The sequence below is a fragment of the Zootoca vivipara genome, chromosome 7 (genome assembly GCF_965207765.1).
Source record: "Zootoca vivipara chromosome 7, rZooViv2.hap1.1, whole genome shotgun sequence".
Taxonomy (NCBI): domain Eukaryota; kingdom Metazoa; phylum Chordata; class Lepidosauria; order Squamata; family Lacertidae; genus Zootoca; species Zootoca vivipara.
The window spans coordinates 40,416,875-40,444,180 of NC_142590.1; the positions used below are offsets into that span (position 1 = coordinate 40,416,875).

At 40.0% G+C, this 27,306-nt stretch overlaps 1 protein-coding gene across 1 annotated transcript in view; it reads left to right on the forward strand.

The window, feature by feature from the left end:
• The window catches only part of TTC39A (tetratricopeptide repeat domain 39A), a 49,683-nt gene that overhangs the window by 17,822 nt on the left and 4,555 nt on the right, over positions 1–27,306 (forward strand). The window contains exons 6-17 of the mRNA XM_035121606.3: positions 2,080–2,144; positions 2,720–2,819; positions 5,426–5,491; positions 9,637–9,745; positions 10,520–10,587; positions 10,703–10,762; positions 12,231–12,392; positions 14,555–14,646; positions 15,985–16,105; positions 20,527–20,638; positions 23,524–23,638; positions 25,276–25,392. Coding sequence (XP_034977497.3) covers positions 2,080–2,144; positions 2,720–2,819; positions 5,426–5,491; positions 9,637–9,745; positions 10,520–10,587; positions 10,703–10,762; positions 12,231–12,392; positions 14,555–14,646; positions 15,985–16,105; positions 20,527–20,638; positions 23,524–23,638; positions 25,276–25,392 — 1,187 coding nt within the window. The remainder of the gene's footprint in view (positions 1–2,079; positions 2,145–2,719; positions 2,820–5,425; positions 5,492–9,636; positions 9,746–10,519; positions 10,588–10,702; positions 10,763–12,230; positions 12,393–14,554; positions 14,647–15,984; positions 16,106–20,526; positions 20,639–23,523; positions 23,639–25,275; positions 25,393–27,306) is intronic.

The window sequence follows — 27,306 nt, forward strand, 5'->3', positions numbered from 1 at the left end:
ATCATTCTGTAACTGAGTGGAAGAGTACTGCAGCTGGTGCAGTATTCTTAGTATTATTATTTTCAGCCTAGTGGATCTCTTATGGGATATGGATAGTGGGCAGAGGGGAGTAGCTGAAGCTTTCTGGTTCTCAGAATCTCATATCGTCTAATGCTGCACTCATGTAAAGGAGGACTGGATAGCTTGCTAAAACTCCACATTTGCAGAGATGTATACAGCTTCATTTGCAGGCTTATTCTTCTCATTTCATTTGACATGCATGGGCAACTACTTGTAAATTAAAGGGAGTTCCATATTTTAGTTACTACATTTTTGTAAGTAGGTTAGCTTATTTTTTTTGTAAAGCAAATTCAATTTAATCTCCTCTCTTAAAGGCAGCCTTGAATCTTGAGGCTTCCTGTCACTCTTTGTGAAACAAGGGATGGGTGGGAATCTCATTGAAACTATGGAACCAATCCTTTTCTTAAGAAATAATAACTGTTGTGTTATCTTACTGTATTCTATTTTGTTTTTCCTACTTTTTGGAAAGGTAACTGGTACGCCCATCCTCTTTAAACAAAAACAAAAAGCAAAACTGAACTGAATTTGAAATACCCATCTCTTACTACAACCTAGATATGGCACCAACTGACACTACATGATTGTCACTTGCAGCATCACCCTGGGGTAACTGCTACACTTAACAAATGGGGAGTATCTCTCTTAATTGCCACTGTCCTGCCCCATTATTTGCATCTGTAGCGAAGTGGGGTACTTTTGCTTTTTAAAAAATACAAAAGTAAGCAATGTGTGGCCTGTGAGCCATATTCTACTCACTAGGTGGTATTCTTAGCCCATGCTACAATGTCTATTTTGTTTCTTCATATTCTCCCCTTTCCTGACTTGAAGTATGGAGTGTTAGAACAAAGCTTGGGTTAACCAAATATGTTCTGTACGTAGCATGATGCTACCTCCTCCTGGAAAGGGCGCACAATATAACTTTCAATTCTTGTTGCTGTTTCAGAGGATATGTAGAAAATTAAACTTTTTATTGTTAACTAAATTTTCAGCTCAGAAGAATACATTGATAGCCATATTCAGTAACAACTCATTCACAAAGGCCATTACATGACTGACTTTCTAAAGTAAAAAAATTCCTTCCAGTAGCACCTTAGAGACCAACTAGGTTTGTCATTGGTATGAGCTTTTGTGTGCATACACACTTCTTCAGATATCCAGATTGAGACCCCTATCCATCACACTAGGCTCATCATCTGCATAAGGTCCCCCCCAAACTTGCAGTTTAGTTTTTAAAAACTATTTACATAGCTTCTTATTGTGTGGGTGGTGTTTTCTCTAGTTTGGCCCTAATCTACCTCTCTTGGAGTCGACTTTCCCTCTCCTTTTCCCAGAGTTCCATTTGGCTGCTTTCAAAGGGCCAGTGACAGATTAATAGTCAATGAAGGGAAAAACTCGTGGCAGAATCTAATTACTTTTCACAGAGATTTCCTTGTCCTCGGTTTGAGATGGAGACAGCTTGTTGGATCCTTATCAAACTCTACAGTGTCAGGGTGGCTTGGTTGCATTTTGTAAGTTCAATTCATTCGAACACTGTTCCTGATACCTGCTTTCTCTGATGTTTCTGATGCCTTTGCAGATATCCAGCATGTGTCTTGGATTACTAGCTAAAGCTGATGGCCCCTTGCTAATCATTGGTAGTCCAAATCATTACAAAGCCTATGACATAGCATGTAGGAACAGCGGCTTTTGTGCAAAGTCAGTGATAATAGGTTCTTCTCCAATGAAATACTTCCTGTTTCATTTTTCTAGGGTTAATTAGCAAGGAATACTATTTTTCTGCTTCTGTTTTACTTGATGTATCCAAACTAAGGGCTAGAGCTTTAAAATTTGTGTTAGGTATTTAACAAGATCAAAATTTGTTTTTTTAAAAAGGTATATGTGCATGTATTAGAAAAAGACTGAGCCTGAAGTATTTACCAGTCTAGATTTTGTAACTAACATTTAGTCATTGTGCCCAAAAGCAAGAGGATTTTCATGTACATGTATGCTGAAATGTGTGATCTATTGTATTTTCCTTAGGATGAAAACATGGTTAGCTTTATCAAAGGCAGCATCAAAGTCAGAAACAGTTATCAAACATATAGGTTTGTAGCATTTTAATATATATTTTTTACAATTATTATGTTCCAGGCATCCATCCAAATCAAAAGTTATTGCTTACTGTATTATGTTTGGTGCTCTGCACTTCTCAGACTTCACTCTAGACTAAATTGATTCTGGCTGGTATTTTATTTTATTTCAAACAATCAATCAGTCAATCTAATGTATTTATATCCTGCACTTTCAAAGTAAAAACCCTCATAAGGCAGCTTAGAGTGGTTACTAATAAATACAATATATAAATCTAAAAACAAAACCAGTAAACCCACAGTTGAAACAACAGCAATGAATCACAAAGATAAGTGAGGCCATTAATAAAAACCTGAGTGGAATAATCTTTTTTTTTTACTGCTCTTTAAAATCACCAGCAAGTGGGTGATGTGCACCTCCCCAGGGGGGAGGGAATTCCAAAGATGCAAGGCCATCTTCATACCGTGGATATTGGGTAATGGTATATCAGCAGTAGCTCTTATTGTCATGTATTTCAAAGTGCTAGACCATGATTGGTATTAGAACTGGATTACATTCTGGGTTTTGATGAGATCTTTTGCTTTGATAGGGAGCTGGAGAGTCTAATACATTCTCCCCACTATGTTAAAGGAGAAAACCACCCCCATTTTGAAGGTGGCGTAAAGCTGGGAGTTGGGGCATTTAATCTGGTATGTATCACAGGTTTTTTTTGTATACATTGTGCTGGCTAGGGCTGATGGGAGTTGTATTCCATCATCTGGCTTTATATTTGACTGTTCAATAGATTATTTGAAGTTGGCATCTTTTACGTAAGAATTGGTTCCAGCGGCTGAAAATGCTGCTATGTGGTACTGGTAGTAGCTCCATGTAGTGGCTATAACATTTTATGAGCTGCTTTCTTATGAGATTTCCCACCACCAGTAACCCTCTCACTTCTCTGGCTGCCAGTTTGCGACTGAGCCATATCTAAGACCCATGTACTGGCTTAGAAGGCTCTAAACAACTTGAGATCAGGCTATTTTAGGGAGTGCCTTCTTCAATATTAACCTGCCTGGCTGTTGAGGTATGCGAGTAAGGCCTTCCTGATTGTATTGTGGCCTGCAGCAGAAGGGCCGAATCTCAGTGGTAGAGCATCAAGTTTGTATGCAGAAGGTCCCAGGTTCTGTCCTCAGCATCTCCAGGTGTGATTGGGAGAGACAGTACTGAGTTAGATGGACCAATGGTCTGACTCAATATAAGGCAACTTCCAGGGTGAGCCTTCTCTGTGGGAACCAGTTGATCGTTTTATGATTATTATTGTATATGTGCTGGTTTTATTTGGTTTTATGTTGTACAGTGCTTTGTGATTTTTAACGAAAAGTGGTATAAAAGTACTTAACACAAATTATCCATGTCAGTGCCTGTCATGTTCCCCTGCAATGTGTAGGGCTCTTGTCTAGTGTTCAGGTGTCTATAGCTACAACATTCAGTATTAGAAACTTGTCAGTTTTAAGAGTCATAATAGAAACTAGTCCTCACTATAATTTCCTGTATGCTTTTCACCTGTGCAAATTTTATCACAAGATGTCAATTACACAGAACATTTAGGCTACAGTGATTAAAATCACAAGCACTTCAGGAAATGAATTAAGCTTTGTGAAGGAGTGAAGGCCTTTTCAGGGAGGAAATGTGTGAAGCCTTACAATATGTGCTTGAAGCTCAAACTCCCCAAGTTTGCAAGAGCTATATTTGTCACGCTGGAAATGCTCAGATTATTCTGTTATAGATAGCTTGTTTCTTGTCAGTAATCAAAACGTTATAAGGGCATCATTATGTATTGAAGAGCTACTGTGCTGATGAAAAGCTTTTATGATATTGCAATTTAATTTGCAGGAAGGTTCCCTCCATTATAACCCTTCTGATTTTATATTTTATATCAGTATCTGCTTGTGAGCTACTTGTGAGCTGTTTGTAGAATTTGTTGTTGTTGTTTAGTCGTTTAGTCGTGTCCGACTCTTCGTGACCCCATGGACCCCATGGACCATAGCACAGACCCATGGACTATTCGTGACCCCATGGACCATAGCATGCCAGGCACTCCTGTCTTCCACTGCCTCCCGCAGTTTGTACCTGTACCCTCCAGGCACTCCTGTCTTCCACTGCCTCCCGCAGTTTGTACCACTCCCATCAGCCCATCACCCATTCCCATCACCCCCACCCCCACCCTCTGAATATACATAAGGGTTTGGTGGATTCTGTTTCAGTGTATCTGACGAAGTGTGCATGCACACGAAAGCTCAAACTCAGAATTTGTAGAGAATTTGTAGGGGCTAGCTAACTACAAGTTATATTAATTACTTTTAATTATGTGATTAGCAATTGCACTGTGGTTTTTAACAATGCAAATATTGGGAGTAGGGGATGGTAGTGTCATCAGTACCTTCAGTATGCAGTATGCAAGGAAGTAACATTTACTGTAAGTCTTCCCTCTCCAGTAACACTTCATCCTCCTTTATTAGAAATTGGTGCTGATGGGATTCCCCCCCCCCTAATTCTGATTGCTACGCACAGTCCAATTTCTCTTGAACACTGCTGGAGAGAGAAGGCTTAACAGCCCCCACCCATTTGTGCTGCATTGTTGATTACAGCCCCCCCCCAAGCCTAGTGTATATATTTTTTAAACCCACAATTCAAAAGCACTGGTTCAGCTTCACTTCTAGATATGTTTATTAAGCTTATTTTCAAAATAATAAGACTGCAAGACACCGCTTTATACTGCTGCTTTCATAATGAAGGAAGAAAGAGCAAAAACACACCCAGAAAACTACCCTGTTACTGTTTGACCTTCCTCACCACCATGGCAAATTGTAATTACCAACCTCACAAGTTTGTTACCTGGTAGAGATGTGTTTTCTCCACTCTGGTGTAAGATGACTTGACCCATGACTTGCTCATCTCTAACTGGCCTAGGGCTGTAGAGGCATTGAGCAGCTCCCCACCCCTGCCCCATTATTTCCTGTGTTACACATTATGTGTAAATAATATGCCTTAGGAGAGTTTGCCCTAATATATGGCTTAAACATGTAGTACTAAATAAACTAACAAATAAGAAATAATTGCATTGTGCTCAGTGCTATGGAGGGGTTTGTGGTATGGCAAACATGACATATGGAGGCCATTTTAGGTGAGCTTGATATGAAACTTGTTCTGCTCCTTTTTATTTGTAAAAGATCTTTTCTGAGATGTTGCAGGTAAAATAAATGTGTATATATATAATTTTCTTCTCACAAAGTTTCTTTGGTTTTTATTTCTATAGACTTTGTCTATGTTACCATCAAGGATTGTACGGTTACTGGAGTTTGTTGGGTTCTCAGGAAATAAGGCAAGTATATGTTTGTTTATGTTGTTTCATTTATTAAAATCTTTTATATGCCACCTGTCATTTCAAAATACATACCAAGGCAACAATAACAACAACAATAAAAATCCTATAAATAAAAACCCGTAAAACATCAGTATTGATTGCAGTAGCCAGAAATGCCAGGAGTCAGTATTAGCAGTCAGTATTATTATTATTGTGGGACCCAGGTGGTGCTGTGGTTAAACCACTGAGCCTAGGGCTTGCTGATCAGAAGGTCGGTGGTTCGAATCCCTGTGACGGGGTGAGCTCCCGTTGCTTGGTCCCAGCTCCTGCCAACCTAGCAGTTCGAAAGCACGTCAAAATACAAGTAGATAAATAGGAAGGTAAACGGCGTTTCCATGTGCTGCTCTGGTTTGCCAGAAGTGGCTTTGTCATGCTGGCCACATGACCTGGAAGCTATACGCCGGCTCCCTCGGCCAATAATGCGAGATGAGCGCGCAACCCCAGAGTCGATCACGACTGGACCTAATGGTCAGGGGTCCCTTTACCTTTACCTTTATTATTATTATTATTAGTCAGTATTAGCAGTTAGCAAATGCCTGGGTAAACGAGTACATTTTTAGTTGCACCCCATAGTTGGCTCTCAAATGCTCTCTAAGCTAATATTTCACTGTGAACATTTAGTCTGCATCTATAGGCCTACAGTACAGATAAAACTGCCACACACACACACACACACACACACACACACACTTACAGTAAGTGTTGCAAACATACTTTCTACTGCACACGTTTGCTTTCAAGAATTGCATCTTAGGTCACACAACTTTTTTTTCCATATTCATTGTATGTATTGTGTAAAAGCTTCCCTCACCCCCACCCCAAGCCACAATGTAAAATTACCATTTGGGGATATAATAAGGTAGATCGTCTTGGAGGAATTCTCACTGAATTGTGTTTAGTACACAAAAGGAATTTAAAAGGGCAGAATATAATGTAAGAATTCAAGAGAAATTAGAAGAAGGAAGTGAGCATATAAGACCAAGGTACAGATGACATTCATTGCTTTAATGCAATTATACATGTATTCAGTTATATGCCCTTTGGAGCTGTTTTCTATTTCAAGAGGAGTCTTCATTGCACAAATGGAAACTTTCCTTCAAATGCAAGTAGCAGCTTTAGAGAAGCTATTTTTGATAGGACCATGACAGGATAGAGAGCGGATTAAACTCTCCCTTTCTATGGCCACAGAGTTGCTCGAGATTCCCCTTTGCTGTATCTACATAATCAAATATGTGCATGTTAATGAATGTAGGAACTAGTATCCTTTCTGCAATTCAGAAGGCCGTTTTACACATTTACATGAACTTCTAAGGGTAGAGCTTTTACTGTAGTTTGAGAACTGCAATGATTTCATGTTATATGCAAGCGGTTTTCTAGCAGAAGAAGATTTAAAATCCATTTGTGATAGGCAGAGGACCTGTTCTTTTAGAATCATATGGTAAAGCTATAGCTGTGCATCATTTCTAGTAAGTGGCCCATAAATTTAGTTAACTAAATAAAATAAAAAGGAAAGGAATGCTGTGTACACACCATATATTTAAAGCATGCTGCACACCACCAAAGAATCCTGAGAACTATAGTTTCGCAAGGGTGCTGGGAATTATAGTTCTGTGAGGGCTAAACTGCAGTTCCCAAGATTGTTGATGAGGGGGAATGTACTTTAACTGCCTGGTGTCTATATAGCCTCCCATTTGCAGGTAGAGAAACTTGTATTGGGCAAGTCATCTTTAACCCCCCAGCTAGGGTAAACAGGAAACAATAAAAATAGGATGACCCTGCATTTTCTTTAAAAAATTGTAAGTTGGCAGTGAATGCATTTGGAATGAGATGGATTGATTTGTGAACAGAAATTAAAGAAGGATTGTGGGCATGGGAAGAGGCTTCCCTGGATATGTTACACTCAAGATACCCCAGCCCTACCTTTCTTAGGAAGTTTCCCTGTGATGCAGGGGAAGAACCCTTGGTATAATCCCATAAACATGACTGTTGAAAACTTTTCTATTCTGTCAGGACTATGAAGGTGATGAAGAGCACATATCCTAGGCTGGGGTTTTTGTTGCAGGAGTTGTTGCTATTGTTGCTGTTAATATTTCAGAGTTTTATTTTGTATCTTGTTATTTATGTGGAAGTTGTTTAGTTTGGTTGTGCACTTTCTGATGTTTTGTTTATTGTTTATGACTACTTAGGCTATTTTTGTAGTTGTGTAAAAAAATTATATGTTATAAGCTGCCTTGAGCATAGCTTTAATTTTGGAAAGGCGGCATACAAATAAAATGATTGATTTATTGATAATATAGAGCAGCCTAGAACCAATGCTTTAATTCTCCTACCAGGTAATTGTGGAAAAGAGATGCCTCAGCAGTGCTAAATGCCTCTGCTGTGGAAAAAGCCCTGTATTTCAAATATATATCCCACCTATCTGTTAATGCTGTCCGTTGACGACAAATAAAAGAATACTGGCTACTTTCTGACCAATGTAGCTAATGAATTCCTGGAATAATAGTTTGCTGAACCAGTAGGGATCATGAGATGAGAAAGACAGCACTGTGACTTCAGTATTTTATGAGATTTATAATTAAGAAATTGTGACTTGCAAGGTTGAACAAAGTTTTCTTATTAACTCATTTCCATTTGCTTTGTTTAATGAAGATCAAAAATAGGCATAGGAAATTCCTAAGCACACCCACTGAAAATTGCGAACACTGCCTTTTCATCTTTGTGTTCCATACATTGTGTATATGCCCTGTGTATTTCAGGAAACTTGTATGAAAGAATCCATTTAGCAGGAATGATTGATTCAGGACATTCATTTGGGTGTAAGTTTCCTCTTTGGAAACTGATCTAAGATGCTATTGGATTACCTTTCCCAAACTCTATACGGCTACCAACACACACTTAACTTGGGAGTATGAGTAAGAGTGGAATTAGATGTTACATGCAAACATGATAAAGCCTGAACTGTTTTTGATTTGAGGCATTTTAGAATGGAAAAACACTGGGAAATGTGGGCTGCTTCACCTTTTCCCACCTTCTAGTTTTCCACTGTAACTTCCCCTATGTACTGCTTTCAACACCAGAGCTCCAGCATTATTCATTTATCTTTTTGAATATTTTTATCTTGCTTTTTGATCCAGCAGATCTACAGAGCTGTTCCATCAGAAATAAAAAATCCAAATATAGTTAATAGTCAACAGTGAGAATGAAAGCAGGCCCCCACCACCACCACCGCCACCAGCAACCACCCTACTAATTAAGTGAAAGTGTAAAAAATGAAATGTCCCTTTCTACCAAGTGGGATGGGGGAGCATGTTTATAGTTTGTAAATTTCAGAATATCCAAAAGATCTACAAGGCTCACTCACCACATTCAGTCAGAGTCTAAGCTGGAGGCACATGGAGAGGAAAGGATGGAAAGTCATCCCTCTTGGCTCTTTCGTATAAATATAATGGAGGAAAGAATGAAGCATCTTTTCAAAAGCATGCCCTGTTCAGTCTAAAAAAATGGCATCTGTGGTAGATTGATGGGAATTGTAGAGATCAGCCCTTTATTGCCATAGGTGGAGCAAGAAATGGGAGCAGGTGTTGTACTGAAGTGATGGGGGAGTTTGGCAGATGCTGAGAGGGACAATGCTGGGAAGAGGAAAGAGGGTGGCTAGATTAAAGGAAGAAGAGAGATGAGTCAGGAAATGAGTAGTGGAAAGTCATGCAGTTCTCCTACACCTGTGAAATGGCGTGAGAGTTTAGCATTTGCACAATTGTATAATAATTCATTTAGGTTTACATGCCTGCTGTAGAGAAACTGCAATATGTTGTGCCCTTTGTTTGACCAAATGGCACATCTTCTAAGGGGAGCACATGTTAATTGCTATTGCATTTTCTGTAACCACTACTTCGTTCATTTGGTGTTTTGTGAAAGAGATGTCTGATAACTTTATTGGGCACTATGGTAACATACATTGATATTGTTCTCCTGTAGTAGCTGAGTAAGCCAATTTAACTTTCTGTGTTGGAAGATACTTATCTTCTCTGCTTAGTTACAGTGGAACAAATAGAGCAAACCACAGGTGTAATTAATTTACAACCATTTATCTGACTGTGATGCAGGAACATGGTCTGCGACAGCTTCAAGAGGGAGCCTCAGTGTACAGCTTTAGGTCCGTGCTGTGCACTATGCTATTGCTCTGCTATCATACCTTCATGACTTTTGTGCTAGGTAGGATTCATTTTCTTCTCTAAATGTTGACCCTTCATACATCCAAAATGGCATGGGGATAGGAAGGAGTGATGTTCATCACAAAGCTGGTTATGAATTACTTACTCGGAATAGCTTTAGCATTTTTCATGTATGACTTACCGGTAATTCTTCACAAACTTTTATTTTCTTCAAGAAACACTTGGCTCCTTAAGATGGATATGATATATGCATAGCTCATCCCAAAATTCTGTTTAAAACATATAGGCAGTTTTTGAACCAGGCTAATCCTAGCAATTTCAACAGAAATGTACAGTAGCATTATGAACTATAAATGCAAGCATTTTGTCAGGTGTTTGCTGTTCCCCTAACCACTCTTTAACTTGTTTAAAAAACCTTAGCACAGGTCTTCCTAGTCACTGGGATCAGATGATACGAGGCCTTTACAGGGATGTAGCTTTAGGGAGCTTGGGGTTACGGATTCTAGAAGTGTTACTCTTCCTGCCCATAGCTTCAGTTTTACAGAATTCCCTCCCCAGTGAAACCTGTAAATGCCCAAACTTGTTTTAATGAGTTGCCAAAAAGTCAACAATCTTTGGACTATTTAGGAGCTGCTCAATTTTGATGAGAGTTCTCCTGTAACCATTTGCTTTTAATATTTTTGTGTCGTCATTATTTTTGAGCTAAGTTAATGTTTATATTTGGCCTTGAGAGAAAGTATGGAAAGGACTCGCAATGTAAACTAAGTCTGGGCTACCCCCACTTTCTAATATTTTGTTCTCCCAATTAATTTAGGGACAGGAAAAGGAAATGTTGAAGAAGCGGAGAAACTTCTTAAGCCTTACTTGACTCAATATCCAAAAGTAAGATATATCTTAAATAGGCCTGATATGTGTACCAATGTAATATCTCACTGTAGAAAGATGATTAAATGTACATGAAAATTGTTGCCAATGTTTTTTCTTGATTTTATTCCAGGGATCCATATTCCTGTTTTTTGCAGGGAGAATAGAAACAATAAGAGGCAATATTGATGGAGTAAGTTATTTGTTTTTATCCTTCACATACTTTCCTCGGGGCTTAAGAAATCTTTGGCCTTATGATCATGCCACAGTTCCTGGTGGGTTTTGCTAACTGCAGCACAGTACTTGGCCACACTAAGAGTGACAAAGTAGAAGTGCATGCAACTGGTTGACCTGGCAGATTTGATAAAAAGGATTCAATAAAGATTGTAACAGTAGAAAAGCAAGGCTATTTGCCATCTTATTTTCCACATGAACCTTACCATATATGAAGGTCATCTTCAGAGGTCCTTCTCCACTGGCGCAACCCTGTCTTTGGATGAGATGCCCTTCAGCTGTAATGTCTCTGCTGTGGACTACCTTCCCCACCTGGTGCAGAGCCTGACATTTTTTCAGCATCAGGTGAAGTCCTTTTTATTTGCCTAGGCATTTTAAATCATTTGGGCCTTCTGGCTTTAGATTTTGGACTGGTTACAACTATTGCTGCTCTGCTGTGTGAGGGTAAAGGTAAAGGGACCCCTGACTATTAGGTGCAGTCGTGACCGACTCTGGGGTTGCAGCACTCATCTCACGTTATTGGCCGAGGGAGCCGGCGTACAGCTTCCAGGTCATGTGGCCAACATGACAAAGCCGCTTCTGGCGAACCAGAGCAGCAAACGGAAACACCATTTACCTTCCTGCTTGGAGCAGTACCTATTTATCTACAGTACTTGCACTTTGACGTGCTTTTGAACTGCTAGGTTGGCAGGAGCTGGGGCCGAGCAACGGGAGCTCACCCCGGCGCGGGGATTTGAACCACCGACCTTCTGATCGGCAAGCTCTAGGCTCTGTGGTTTAACCCACAGCGCCACCTGCGTCCCTGCGCCATCCACAGTGAGTGTAGTGGTGGGTTTTTAAACTTTTATTATTTTAACTTATGCAAGCCTCTCTGAGCATTAAAAGTAGAATATAAATACTTAAACATAAGTAAATGGAGCATCTATTATTGTTAGGTACTGGGTGGAAACAACACTAAATTACTACTAAACTGTGAATTGGCTCTTGGTTTGAGAACCAGTATGATGTGATAGTGTTTTGATAGGACTTGGCAGACCCAATTTCAAAGCTGCACTCAACCTCGAACCTCACTGAGTGCTTTTGGGTTAGTATTTCCTCGCTCAGCCTAACCTCTCTCACAGTGTAGGAGGTGTGGAACTATACAGTATATGCCCCCTGAACTACTTGGAGGAAGTGTAGCATCAAAATTGAATTAAAAGTAAGAAATAACGTTTCTAAGCAAAGTTATTGATATCTTGTGCTATTTCTATCCCCCCCCTTTCCATGGAGATACAGACTGTCAGACTTGATTGTAGTATGTGATTGACACAGGAACAGTAGTGTATGGCTTCTGGCCTGAGTGCATGCTTGACAAGGATATTCAAAAGCTGCGCTGACATTTTTGAATGAGGGTTGTAGTCCTTTAAGGTTTTCTTTTGATTTTCTAGGCCATCAAAAGGTTTGAAGAATGTTGTGAAGCCCAGCAGAATTGGAAGCAGTTTCATCACATGTGCTATTGGGAACTCATGTGGTGCTTCACATACAAACGTCAGTGGAAGATGGCGTACTTCTATGCAGATCTGCTCAGCAAAGAGAACACCTGGTCAAAGGTGAGTACAAGGAAGATGTGCTGATGAGCACATCTGATAAAGAAAGGTAATGTTATGGTGTGATTTGGATCAATCAGTTTTTGAGTAGACTTATTCCAAGTAGACATGAAAATATGGCTGAAAGACCACTGAAGATATAAAACAATGCCATTCCTAGTTGTACTTTAGTAGCAGACACTTTGTCCTCTTAATCAAGCTCAAGTGGCATATGCTGTTGCATAGAGCCAGAGTCCTTGAGAGGCCTGTAGCTTTGGTCTTCTCTCTTGTTCTGAGCTGTTCAGTAAGCGTGTGAAGAGAAGCCATGTCTGCTGGCTCATTTCCACTGTGTCCCTGATTGCTATCTTTTTTAATTTCCCCCAAAAGAAGTGATTGCTTTCCATTGAGAAAGTTTAGGGGCTCCTGATGGAAATTGTCTCCATTTTTATACATTTGGTCAGCTTAACCTGTCCAGGTCTGCCTTTTGTAATATCCCAAATCTTTCTCCTCCCTTCTAGCAGCTTGTTTTGATAATAAATGTGTGTTCAATTTCCTGTGTAGGAATCCTGTCTCGCTCAGATAGCAAGATGTATACTCTTGTGTTGTCTAGAAAAAAAAGGCTCACATTTGCATGAAATTTGAAAGCCTTCTGTGCTTTTGCTTACTCTTCAATAATTGGGTAGTTTTTCTGTTCTATGCTTGACTTGCTAAAATCCTTTCTTTGCTAATTCTGATGCTTGACTTGCTAAAATCCTTTCTTTGCTAATTCTGATCGGATACACTTTCAGTCCAAATAAATGTCTCACAGCAGAACCAACTGCTGCTTTGGCAAGAGAAATTCCAGTTGGCTGCGGGGTAGGTGTTCTGCTTCTCTTTTGTTCTGAGACAACATGTGTCTTCATTTTGAAGTGGCTTGAATAAATGAGTAGTTAAAACCGTATACCGTGAGTTTGGGCTCCTTCTGATGGTAAGATATTGAGCTGGGCAGTGTAAGAATATTGTATTATTATACTTAGTCATGTGTGTTTCCCATTTTTATAAGTTTCTTCCCCTTATGCTTTTTAAATGTTATGTAAATCAGGATTTTCTTACATAAATTCAATTTTACTTTTTCGTGGGATAATGTGCCTGGCAGGGTGGGGGAGGGGGTCGTGAAATATATTGCTAGTGGGTCCTGCTACCTCATTTGGACACTTAGAATATATTAGCCCTATTGATGTGTTATAGTAAATGCAGTTGCAGCAAGGCTTACCGGTAGTACCTACCGACAATCGGTAAACCTTTGTCTTGATTGTACCACTTTAGACTACAAGTGAGTGCCCACATGCCTGAATACTTTTCCATATAAAAATTGCCCACACATAGACACGTACAGCTTCCATTTCCCTAGTTTCATGTATAGTGTTGTTTTGTATGAATAACCATTCAGTCTTTTGCACCTCCATCTTCAGTCTGAAATGGAACCATTAAACATAGATTTACCACTTTAAGCAAGGACAAAGCCTAAGAATAGCCTGTTTTTGGGGTGGGGCTAGGCAAATGGCAGTGCTGTTGGATTACGATTCTAGACTAATGGTGCCTTTTCTGAGCCTATCAAAACAATGTTAATCAGGATAGATTCATGCCATCCTCAGGAGAGAGCAAAGGAATAGGAATGACCATAGTCATGTACTTTTAACTTCCTTGAAACCAAGTGCCCAAAAGCTGTTCCTTGGTGTAAGGTCTGTTTTCTGCAAACACACACATATACGTACTAAACTGTAAAAGCAGGGCTTTTTTTCAGCCATGAATTACCGGAACTCATTTCCGGCACCTCTCAGGTGTGCGCCATTGCCATAATAAGAGAACAAGGGAGGCATTTGTGGTGCATTCCGGCACTTCTTTTTCTAGAAAAATAGCACTGTGTAAAAGTATGTATCTGTACACACATCTTCTTTGCAAGTAGAAAAACTTGGATACAGAAAAAAATGAGTTCTAGTATATGTTTCTGCTTCCCTTTTCTGCTTCGTTAAGGTTACAATATCCTAATGCAAGAATACGGTATATGTTCTAGGTAATTTCACTTCCAATAGTGAAGTAAAGGCCATATCCCTTAAATGTTTCACCATGCTGTCTTAGATGTTGAAGATGACACAGGAATATAAATGACAATAAGGATTTTTAATCCTGCATAATTTCCATTTTAGGCTACATACATATATATGAAAGCAGCTTATCTCTGTATGTTTGGACCAGATGATCATAAGCCTTTTGGGGATGATGACGTTGCACTATATCGGTAAGATTACCTGAGTCTTCACAAGGTCTATATATTGACTTAGATTAGTCATGAAAGAAATACCCATTGTATTCAGCCCAGCTCTACACCAAAAATTGTAACTTTGTACATTCCTCTGTATTTAACACCAAGCCATATTTTAATTTATGTTCAATGGGATAATTCAACAACATTTCTTGAATCTAGTTTTAATTCTCTCCTACTACTTGAGACATGGGAATACTACCCACAATAACATTAACTGACTCTCTTCTTCTGTGTCACATGGGATAGAGGGTCAAGATTAAATGTATATGGAGCAACACATGAAAGTCTTAACATTTCTATAGTAGGCTACATTCTAGCCACAGAAGAGATGCAAGTTTCTGCACCCCAATTTTGCTCCATCCTGGCATGCATCAGGCATTATCACAGTGTGTAAGGATGCATGTGAACCAAACAAGGCAAGCCCCTAAGGAGGGCATGAAGCAGAGCTGGAAGGGTTGTGGCCTATGGAGAAGCCTGCAGGGGGCTGCAGTTGGACATTATTGAGGCCAGGTAACTGAGAGCATTTGGTGGTCTTTAACTCTGGGGCAAGACATGGGGTGGATAATTTGAATTGGATGTGCCATTACAATACTAGGGCAGCTTTGTTTTTATACCAGCCATTTAGAACTGCAGCTGATGTAGTACCATCCTCAGGTATTTGTTCTAGGAAACTTGAAAGTGCCAGACTCCTCTAACTTCTTCAGCTGCCACAAAGTGGGTTTTTTTAATTGCAGGTTTAAGGGGCCCTGAGATGCATGTCTGATTCTGTCACTAAGCAGCTGCCCAGAGGTCAGGTGTGATGTAGGAATGGGTGGCTCCTCCATGAATGCAGAGCAAGTTGTCTAGTTATTCTATGATGGTGATATTTTTATGGTGTTATATTCCTCCTCCACTACCACTGTCCTCCTTTCTGTTTTATATTCTTTTAAATACCTAGATCAGGCATCCCCAAACTGCGGCCCTCCAGATGTTTTGGCCTACAACTCCCATGATCCCTAGCTAACAGGACCAGTGGTCAGGGATGATGGGAATTGTAGTCCAAAACATCTGGAGGGCCGAAGTTTGGGGATGCCTGACCTAGATGCTTGTGTGTTTACTGTCAAGCAATATACACATTTTGTTAAATAAAATAAGTTCGTCAGAGCTGATCATCTTTAGAATGGAATCTGCTGCTTGACAATGCATATGGGAAAATATAGGGGAGTGTTTTCAGTTCTAATTTTGTCTTTCTAGTTCAGAGGGCTGCAGTATGTAGTAGATAAAGCAAATGAAATTTTGTATGCTTCCTTTCATCTCCCCCACACCTCACAGGGCTGTGCCTAGTTTGAAACTGAAAATAGCAGGAAAGTCCCTGCCTACAGAAAAGTTTGCAATTCGGAAATCCCGCCGATATCTATCCTCAAATCCTGTTCCACTTCCTGTACCTGTTTTGGTAAGATGAAGAGGCTTCCCCTGCCCATCCATTGCTTAGAGATCTCATTATTTATATAAAAACTTCCCTGGTATTTCTTTTTTAAATGAAATGGGGGTGGTTCGAAATGCTCCTGTCATGGCAGCTAATAATGGATATACTGTGTGTGCATACTTTCATGCATACGCTCTGCTGCACCAGGGAAAAACAGGTGGGTGGATCATGTGGACAGCAGCCTATGTATATACCTGTGTTTCTCTGAAAATAAGACACCGTCTTATATTTATTTTTCCTCAAAAAACCACACTATGGCTTATTTTCAGGGGATGTCTTATTTTTCCCCCTCCTCCTCCTCCTCCTGCCGTGGCCGGCATTGCTGCTGCGCCTATCACTATTTCTTATTTTCTTATTGCTGCTTAAAAATCCTGCTACGGCTTATTTTCGGAGAAACAGGGTAGAAATGTATGAGTCCAGTTGCATAACACATTGTGGATAAACCATATTTTAATGATTCTTTGGATTGTCCTGAATACCACCATTTGGTAGCCAAGCCCCAAACCAAAAGTCCTGTTGGAATGCATTTTGGCTTGCCTGTTGATGAAACTGAGTGTATGAGGATTGTTAATATTGTCATTTATCCGTTTTAGACCCCGTAGTAGTAGCAGCTGCCAGAACATTGTCCTGTTCCCCTCAGACATTGTGGTAGATACCGGTAGCAATGTTTAGCTGGTGATAATATTGTAGTCTTTAGCTAGTGATTGTGAGGTTTAGCTAGTGATAACATTGCAACGTTTAGCTGCTTAGTTGTCCCAATGTTGAAAACCAAATATCGCCCAGCTCTTATATACATTGTGATTCGTGATATATTGCCAGCTCAAATATTATGAAACAGTTATTACGATGTGAGCTTGAAACCAGTTTTGCATGATATATTGATAGCCCTAGCCTTCACCAAGTGATTATGGCTACTGGGAGCAAATAAGTACCTACATTACATCTCTTTCAGGTCAAAGTTAGTGGAGTCTGGTATTGAAACGTGACTCTTGCAAGCCACCTTGACTTCTATGTGTCCTTTTTCTGCTGAACTTGCACCACAAAGGCAGCAGATGGTGCTCTTTAACAATTCTCTCCATTGAGGAACTGGAAGTTGGTATTAAAGCTATTTATAGCAGTCTGTTAATAGTTAATTGTGCTAGGTATATTTGGTTTGGATCGAAAGGTCCTTACTGCTGGAAGCTTCTAATTTAAAGTGGGGGGGGGGTATATTTTGTACTGCAATTTTTATTTTTATTTTCTTCGAATCCCTGCTAGAATGATCTTGACAAAAACACAATTGCTCCATTCAGTTACAGAATTGTTGAGCACAAAATATATAAAGCTGATGCACAAGGTGATGCTGCTTCAGTTGAATCTGTTCAGTCCAATCTGCCAAAACAGGAAGAAAAGTAATGTGCAGGGTGGCCTAACCCAGGTAAAAAGTAGCCAAGAGGAATAAATAGTATAGCATCAAATGTTTTGCTTTTTATTTGTCCAAGGAGACTACAAACCTTGCAATTTTTCAGTCATTGCATACCTTATCCATGGCAGTGGATGCTCAAAGCAGATAGAAATAAAATGGAACACTTTCTGGCACATCTCGGCATAATTGGGGGTGTGGCTATCAACATTCTCTAAGAACAAAGGAATTCAGCTAGGCTGGATGGATAGGCTGAACATTGTTTGCAGGAAAAAAACGGCAAGGCCTGAAATCTGGCAAAAAGTGTAGCAGTTCAGTTGGTCCAGCAGTAGATAAAATTTTCACTGCTAACTGCATGCATCATGCACATTTTTATAACATTCTGATCTTTGAAAAAGTGGTTGTAAAATGCATTTCAGAGGTTACCTAGTTCACAAGCATTATTATTATTATTAGTGCTTTTTGGGGGGAGGACGCAGGGGGATTCATACCCCTAAACATTTTGTGAATCTAAGTTTGGCCTCATTGAGGGGCAGTATTTCAGTATGAATAGGAAAATGAGAGTACCCCTAAACATTTTTTTAGGAAAAAAACTCTTCTTCTTCTTCTTCTTCTTCTTCTTCTTCTTCTTCTTCTTCTTCTTCTTCTTCTTCTTCTTCTTCTTCTTCAGCATTTATGCATACTCTTTGAACAAACTGAAGTATACCGGATCAATTACCTTTGTAATCTTTATAACAACCCTGTAAGGTAGGGTAGGGCAATATTATCCCTATGTAGCAAGTGGAGGGTGGGTAGACTAAGAATGAAATTGAAATATGGTGGCTTGCCTAAGAACCGCTGAGGTGAGATTCAAACATTAAGTTTGCTGGTTCATAATTTAGTCAACCTGGTATTCAACAACATCTGGAGGACTACAATTCCCACCAGCCTCACCCAGCATCAGGCAGTCATTTTATTTGTATGCCGCCTTTCCAAAGTGCTCAAAGTGGCTTACAACATATTTTTTAAAAATATAAGCCTAACAAAAGTAGCCATAAACAATAAACAAAACATCAAAAAGTACGCAGCTAAATTGAACAATTTCCACATAAATCATAAGATCCAAAATAAATATATAAAAAAGAATATGAACGACAGGAACTACTGCTCCTAAACAATGTCCCAGCCCCAACATGCCCTGTAGTCAGGGTTATGGGAGTTGTCAGTGGTTTTCTGTTGTACGGCATTGCTTTGGTGCCCCTTGCAAGTCAGGACCCAGTGCAACTCCGCCAGTCCTGCTACCCTAAAACCACCTCTGGACAGAAACTTGCTACCCATTCCTTAGTCTGTTGAACACTTCCCCCACGTTAACAACACTTGCTACACTTCTCATTTGAATTTTAAATGGCAAAACAGCTGAGCTTCATTTCAGTGTCTCTAGTCAGACCATTGATAGGGAATGGAGCCAGAATATTATGATTATAATAGGGCTATGTTTATTTGGGCTACAAATTATAGAAGGGAGAGGCTTTCACTAGATTTTTTTCCACAGAACCCTGAGTTCTTTTAAGTATTATAGCCAACTAGCTTCAAAACCCAAATGCAAATATGGGAAATAAAGTTTAATAGCCCATTAAATTCATTATCTCATGCTTCCTTGAGGTCATCACATGGCACAAATAGTTCTAGTAGTTCCATCTTCTCTGGTTCCTTTGGAAAGTTCTTTCTGTTCCTTCTCTGCTCTCTTCTTTTTGTATTATTCACTCATATGCTAGGTAACATCTGAAATAGAAACAGCTATACTGTATAAAAGTTTCAGCTACTATATTTCTGCTTACCCTCCTCTGCTATCCCACTGCTCTTGCAATTTCACTATTGATCACCTGTTTTATTTAGTCCAAACTAGATAAGACTGGAAATAATTGTACCGTAACTGTATGTATATTCATATTTATTCATATACAGGCAACTTCCCACTTATGCGGGGATTACATTATGAATCCTCGCATGCATAAGTTAAATATACATAAGTTGGGTACACCCTCTAAAAGCCTTAATTCTAACACTAGTTTGATCTGGGAATTTTTTTTGGGGGGGGGCTAGCATTCACAAACACATAGGAATGTTAAAGGGGATATGTATGGGTGCCCTTGTGCAAATTCAGCTTTTATTAGGAGTAATGTTAGAAAATGCAACAATATTATGTCATGGCCATCAAGTGGTTGAAATGAAATGTGACTAAAGCAGGCATCCCCATACTGCGGCCCTCCAGATGTTTTGGCCTACAACTCCCATGATCCCTAGCTAAGAGGACCAGTGGTCAGGGATCATGGGAGTTGTAGTTCCAAAACATCCGGAGAGCCAAGGTTGCCTATGTCTGGCCTAGGAGGTAGGGTGGCTGAAGAAGAAATGAAACCATGGAATGAGGAGAAGGAACCTTATGAAAAGGTTGGTAGAAGAAGCAGACCTGAGACAGAGAGAAAGGGGATTCTGGAGAAACCAGTGAGAAAGAGGATCTCATAGGGCTTTGGGACAAGATGAGAGAGAGAGAGAGCAATGTTGGTTTACATAGGAAGCTGAACAGAGGTTTGAAATTCAGAAGGCTGAAGTAAGGATAGTGTAGGCAGCTGGCTAAAGCTATCTTGATTTTGATGAAATTATGAGTGGGGAAGGTATGCAGTTGAAGAAAGGAGGAGCCAAGTTCAAAATGAATATTGGAGGAAAATAGTCAGTGAATGAGGGAGGCCAAATCCACCACTGGGAGGTAGGAGGCGGGGGAGCAGAAGCTACAGTCTTGCAGTGTTGTAAAGACAACCAAATGAATGAGTTGGCTTTCTGAGGAGTTAAATTGAGGTTTTTTGTTTGTTTTTTTGCTGAAACTGGCTAACTCTGCTGCCAGAATATTTGAACTAAACCAGCTAATTGTTTGGACTTAACATCTCTAGTCTCCAGTAACTTAATTTCTCTACTGCTGTAACAACATGTTCTATTCTGTGATTGCTTCTAGGAGATGATGTATGTCTGGAATGGTTATGCAGTGATTGGGAAGTGTCCTGACCTGACTGGTGGTATATTGGAGTGCTTGGCAGATGCAGAAGCAGCCCTGGAAAGAAGCCCAGGTAACTCATGTCTAATTTCAGAGGGTGTGGTCCGTGAGATATTGTGGTTGTCCGTGGAATTCTTAGACGGTAAACCTATTAGCCCATTTTTATTTAATCAGCGGTTGGATTATGGGTCAATGAGTTGATGATACAGACAGTATTTTTACTGTTGCTTTGGCCTCCCCCCCCCCAAGTTACTACATTATTAAATTATCTATGCTAATTTGGGGAAAAATACTACCGTATTTTTCCGTGTTTAAGACTAGGTTTTTTCCCTTAAAAATAATGTCAAAAATTAGGGGTCATCTTATACATGGGGCCATCTCCCCCCATTTTCTTAAACCTGAGTCCCCCAAAATAGGGGGTGTCTTATACATGGGGGGCATCTTATAGACAGAAAAATACGGTGATCACTTCCAGGAATATATTTGCAACTATTTATTTTTAGATTTGGATGTAAGTTTGGGAAGTCGACTTTTCCTGACAATAAATTGACTTCCTTCAGTCAGTCTCTGTGTTGGGAGAAGTTGACTACCCTTTAAGGATACAGTGGTATAACTGCATGTATGTGGATCGGTGTGGTGGGGGGTGAGATACAAGAAATAAATGACTCTGGCAGTACAGGGACACAGGACTTTTGAACAAGATGCAAGGGGGAATATGTATGTATGTATGTCTCAAGCAAAGCTCTTTTTTGTTTAATTATGTTTGGGTTGTATTCAACATAAAACTAAGTAAGTAGTTCCATCAGCACAAAAAATTCTATTTGCACAATGTTGTTGTTGTTTATTAAATTTGTATACCGCCCTTCATCCATAGGTCTCAGGGCAGTTCACAAGATAAAACTGCAATATAAAAGACACAAAATATATAATAAAAATAAGAACAAAAACAAGCCAATAATCCCCCTCCCACAACACATTTAAAAGGGCATTGGGTGCTAATAAGCCAAAGGTCTAGAACTTCTTCCCACCCCAATCTGTTCTAACCCACAGAGCAGATTTTGGGAGTGTACAGGTTACATGATGGAGGAGGAAAGTGTGGGAAATCCCACTGCACTTGCAGTAATCCTTCCACCCATTGTTTTATCCTGTATACCTGTATACCTGAAGGAGCGTCTCCACCCCCATCGTTCAGCCTGGACAATGAGATCCAGCGCCGAGGGCCTTCTGGCGGTTCCCTCATTGTGAGAAGTGAGGTTACAGGGATTATTATTATTATTATTTATTATCTTAGAATTTTTCTGATCAGTAGTATATTCTTGGCTGCTACATACTAGTTCTAAACAACACTTAGTTTTATTTTAAATTGACCATTGGTTGATGACATTCTAATTTGGCCAGTCTGGGCTTTTTTAAAAGCTCAGATATTTCTTTTAGATACATCAGTTAATGAAACCTAGCAATAAGAAATGCCTCTTTACAGCTATTGTTTCCGTGTGCTGCTCTGGTTCGCCAGAAGCGACTTTGTCATGCTGGCCACATGACCTGGAAGCTGCACGCCGGCTCCCTTGGCCAATAGCGTGAGATGAGCACCGCAACTCCAGAGTCGGTCACGACTGGTCAAGGGTCCCTTTACCTTTACTCTGAGTATAGCATAAGCAGGTGCAACTCAAAAGTTTCTTCCCAGTGCATCAAACTACATTTAGCAAAAATAAAATAAAAAGGTGCATTGTTGCCTGGGCCTTTCTGCAGTACAGTATCTTACAAGGAAGTGCTCTCTCTCTAGGAAGTTGTGTACCTTGTGAAGTAGGACTAGATGACCATTGGGTCCCTTCCAACTACGATTCTATGATTCTATAAGTAGCAATTGCTCTCAATGGCAATTGGAGTAAAAGGACCACAGCAGGGTATCCTGTAAGGCTGCAGACAAGCAAGGTGCAAAGAACTGTATACAGCCAATTATCGGTCAGACATGACAAACTGATGTCCAAGTGAATACTTAAACCAGTCAGGAAAGGTCACTATCTTCCCAGACTCTATTTTTGGAGACACCTGTCAGCAACATCCCTCTTTTTTGCTTGCATGACTAGACATTTGTTTTGCCTCTCCTCTCTTACATCATTTAGCTTTTATGTGGAGTGATTTGGGTCAAGCACACTTCATTTCCTCAATTTTTCTCTTGTAGGCATTCGTGTGTCACTGCCTTTTACCTAAAGAGAGCATAGGGTAGCCAGAAGCAACCTCCTTTAATTGCTAACCAGCAGTCATTTCAGTTCAGTTAAAAAATCCCTCTCTCAAGTTTAAAGTCTATGTTACTTTGGATCCCAGCAACCATTGCCATTTCCCCATAATTAGTGACAAGAGGCAGTAGAAACAAACAAACAAAAAACATGGTGATTTATGGTGTATGTATGTCACTGATGTAACTGCATATTCTCATCACACATCTGTTCTGTATTTCTTTTCAGCTTAAACTGTGGTAAACCTCAGTTGTACTATTCAATTCATTAAGCTTTCCTTAAGGATCATTGTGGAGAAATCTCAACAGGCTGATACTTAGATAACATGCAGGGGGATGGTTACTACTTTAATTATGGAAACAAAACAAAAAAAACATTCCAGTAGCACCTTAGAGGCCAACCAAGTTTGTTATTGGTATGAGCTTTCGTGTGCATGCACACGTCTTCAGATACCTGTAACTACCGGTACTTTAATTATGATCACACTTGATGTATGGCATAGGGCAGCTTTTCCCAATCTGGTGCCCTCCAGATGTTTAGGACTGCAACTCCTATTAGCACCAGCCAGCACAGTTTTTGCAGTTCAAAATGTTTGGAGGGCTGCTGCTGCTTCTCTCTCGCTATGTATGTATGTATGTTTTGTGGTGGAATAGTTTCTTTCTCCCCCTTTCAAAGTTTACAAAATTGCCTCAGCTCAGCTCCCTGTTGCTTTATTTTTCAGCTACAGATTTGTTTGTTGATGATCAGTGTGTGATCAAGTTACTGAAAGGGTTGTGCTTGAAATATCTTGGCAAGATTTCAGAAGCAGAAGAACACTTCACTTACATTCACTTAAAGTAAGTGTCCTAACTAGAGAAAATGACAGCGCAATAAGAAATACTGAGCCAGTAATAGCCACATCAGCTTATCAAAACCTGTGAGCATTTCTCATTGGAAAGTGATTCTGTAGAGATGTTTTAAAGTTTGGCATAGTTAATGGACAACCATGCAGTTATATAAATTGTTGTACATTTCTCTATCTCACTATGTGCCTAAGTGTTGAACTTGTACCTCTGAATATTCAGGGTGCAACAGAGGTCAGGATTATGCCTCCTAAAATCAGAAGCTATGTGGCACAGTGGAACTCAGCACTGATAGTGCTCTTTACAGAGGCAGTCTGTCAGGAGTGGGACAGCAATAAATCACATGACATCAGTGAACTTAACTCTTTATTCAAGAAAAAAGGTCGGCTCAGGAGACGAGGCCTAGTGAGCACAGCAACTCATCCCATTAAAACTGGGGGTTCCCCAACTGGCACCTCCCACAATTTCTTTGCATCCAGCCAGTCCACGACAGTCACATCCAGCCCACAAAGTTGGTTCCAGTATTCTACAAAAATTCTCAAACATTGAGGAGACCCTCCTCCTGTTCCTCTGCTGATTGACAGAAGAGTATAGGAGAGAGGCTGCCTGTATCTGCCACATGAGTGGGTAAATGTGTTTTGGCCACTTTGGCCCTGCCCACCACTGCCATGCAGGCCTCAGAGGCCTCTGTGCAGCCTCAGGCCAAAAAAGTTTAGTCATCCCCTGCCCAAGTTGAATAGAGACATAACCATCATACCACAAATTTTTGCCAGAAACACAATTTAGCTGTGTCCTGGAGCACAAAAACCAGCCCCTGCAATGTAAATTGGTACAAATATGCAGATGCAGATCCATAGTTATATCACACATATATGACTACAGTGGCCACTTGTTTAATTGGCTTCCTTAATCAGCATATCTACCCTGACATCATGATGTTGTTTCATGCCAGTAGTGTATTAACTATGCTGAGAAGTGATGAGGTCAGCACCCAGGAGACTCGGAATCTGCAGCTGATTTAGATACTGCTTATAAGCTGAGGCTGAAGATGTATAAATCCATCTGCACTTCTGGAGCCCCAGTTGTATGACCTGCTGATGCTCTACTTTTCAAAATAGAAAATGAATGTGGGAACAGTTAGGTTTCATGTGCTTCGACCACTCCTTTACTGTCATAAATTCTGTACATTCAAACAAGGGTACAGTACATGTACCGGTATCTGAACACAGAATCACCCTTACTCTGCCATTCTGTCCCCAGACTGCAAGATAACATCAATCCCAATTACAGATGAACATGGGACACTCCATGTTCCATTGTTATATGGTAAGGAAGCTATAGCTGCAGTGACTTATTTCCTGAAAATTAAGTCTCTGGCCAAGCCTGTGATGTAACGCTGAAAGCTCCATGTGCAGGTGCTTGTAGGTATTATGTTCAAGTAAGGATCTTGAGGAGCCTGAATGATGCCATACAAGAATGGCCATGGGATGTTCTTTGGTGCAAAAAATGTAGATTATTTAACAACCTAGGATACATTGAAACAATGTGCAGCATTTGTGTCAGCACCAAGTGACTTTATTATTTGATTGTAGAGCTACAGTTGTTCATTAATTGCTATTTCTTCTTTAAAGTGAAAAGAAGATAAAGTACGATCATTATTTAATTCCAAATGCGCTGCTTGAACTTGCTTTATTATACCTGGACCAAGACAGAAGAGAAGACGCTGTAAAGATCCTGGAACGAGCAAAGTAAGGCTATAATAAACACTTGCTTATTAGAACTAGATAGAGCAGGGGGCTGAAACAGTGGTGGTTATTTAAGTGGAGTGTAGCAGAGTTCCGTCCTGGGCCCCTTGTTGTTCAACATCTTTATAAACAACTTGGACAAAGGAATTGAGGGAATGCTCATCAAATTTGCAGATGGCATCAAGCTGGGTGTGGTAGCCAATGCAACAGAAGACAAAAGCAGGAATCAGTATTGCCTTAACAGACTGGAGAACTGGGCCAAAACCTAACACAGTGAATTTCAATAGGGACAAATTTAAGGTTCTACACTTAGGGAGGAATGTGGCATGAGTTTTGTATGCTGGTGTGATACTTTTCTTGAATATTCCTTTTCTCCAAACGTTTTCTCTGTGGAAAAAGAGAAATATTAATGTTGTCATTTATCCTGAGCTTGTTTTCTAAATTGCTTAAAAATCCATTTCCTCCCCTCTTTAGCCAGTAGGGGGAGAATAGGCGACTAACATGGAGCAGGGGAGAGCCTATGGGCTTGGGGAAGAGAATGTGATCATGCTGACTCTTTAACAAGGCTTGCTAAAAATGGGGGTGGTGGTGGATGGGAACCAAGACTTGCTTTAGCTGACCTAAATCTACATACTAGCACAATCCAGGTTCTGAGACAGAAGAGAAGCCAATAAAAGCAGCTGTAAACAAACACACACCCTAATTCTGTCTTCATAGGTTAAAAATAACAGGTGCAATTCAGGCTGTGGGTTGAAAAAATACAGGCTGCATTTTGGAGACTACTAAGTTTGCTATCACAAAATGGATTATAAGATAAATAATGTAAAACTGAAAACCTGAATCCTTTTCTAATTGTACCCAATGGTGCCTTAAGAGTAAGCAGGAAGTACTTGATTTTTCTCTGCTTCCCACCATACCCCATAGTGTTCTAGAGCATCCACTTCAACCCTCTAAAGCACCTTTGAAGGGGGGCAGGGGCTACCAGTGAAAACTAGTTATTTCATATTGCTCTCTACTAGTAAAAAGTCAGAATTGGATACCCTTTTTTAAACACCTCATATTGTATGTGCAGTACACCAAGCTTTTTATGTTAAGTTTCTAAATATGTTCACCATCTCACTTTAAAAACTGCCATATCTATAGGACTTGATCATATCAAGGCCGACCTGTCTAGAAAAATAAACATCAAGCTTTATCAGATTATTAATTAATTGAATGAACTTAATGGAGAGTTGAAAATAAAATTCTAGGGCTAAATATGTTAAATATTTTGTGTCTTGCTGCATTCACCACTGAAGCTACTTTCTTAGCTCCCTGCAGTGATATTTAGGAAGACGCATGAGACTTTTTGTTGTGTGACACCCCTGCCCATTTCTCCATTTTCTTGGCTACTGAAAGCAGGGAAACTTGTAATGTGATGACACTGCATCCCATTATAATTACTCCTAAATGAGATTGTAAGACATGCACTTCCTATGGGGATGCTACTTTCAGCAGTGATGCCGTCGCCTACACAATATGAATCCTGACAGAGCCAAAATAGGTATTGGCTAGTGTGTTGAACTTGGGTTACAAAGTTCTATAGTCTAGCTGCAGCATTCAGATAAAACTCTCAGGTTAACTCTTGGGTTCCTGCCAAGGCCCTTTGCCATTCCAAGTTTTCTTTTGTTTGTTTGTTTTTACCTTGGGCAGCAACTGGGCTGGTTGAAAACACAAGCTGTCCTGTCTTCCTTTGTTTTCTTCATAATACCTCTGGGTCCATAGTGAAAAAGCATTTTTTAATAGGAAAAGAAAAGTGGGGGGGGGGGGGCGGCACAGCTAGTGGCCAGTCAGCTTTGGGGGTGGAGGTGTTATGCATGTTCATTGGGGTGCTCTCTCTCAGCATCATCAGTTTGTTGTTGTGAAATGGACATTTTG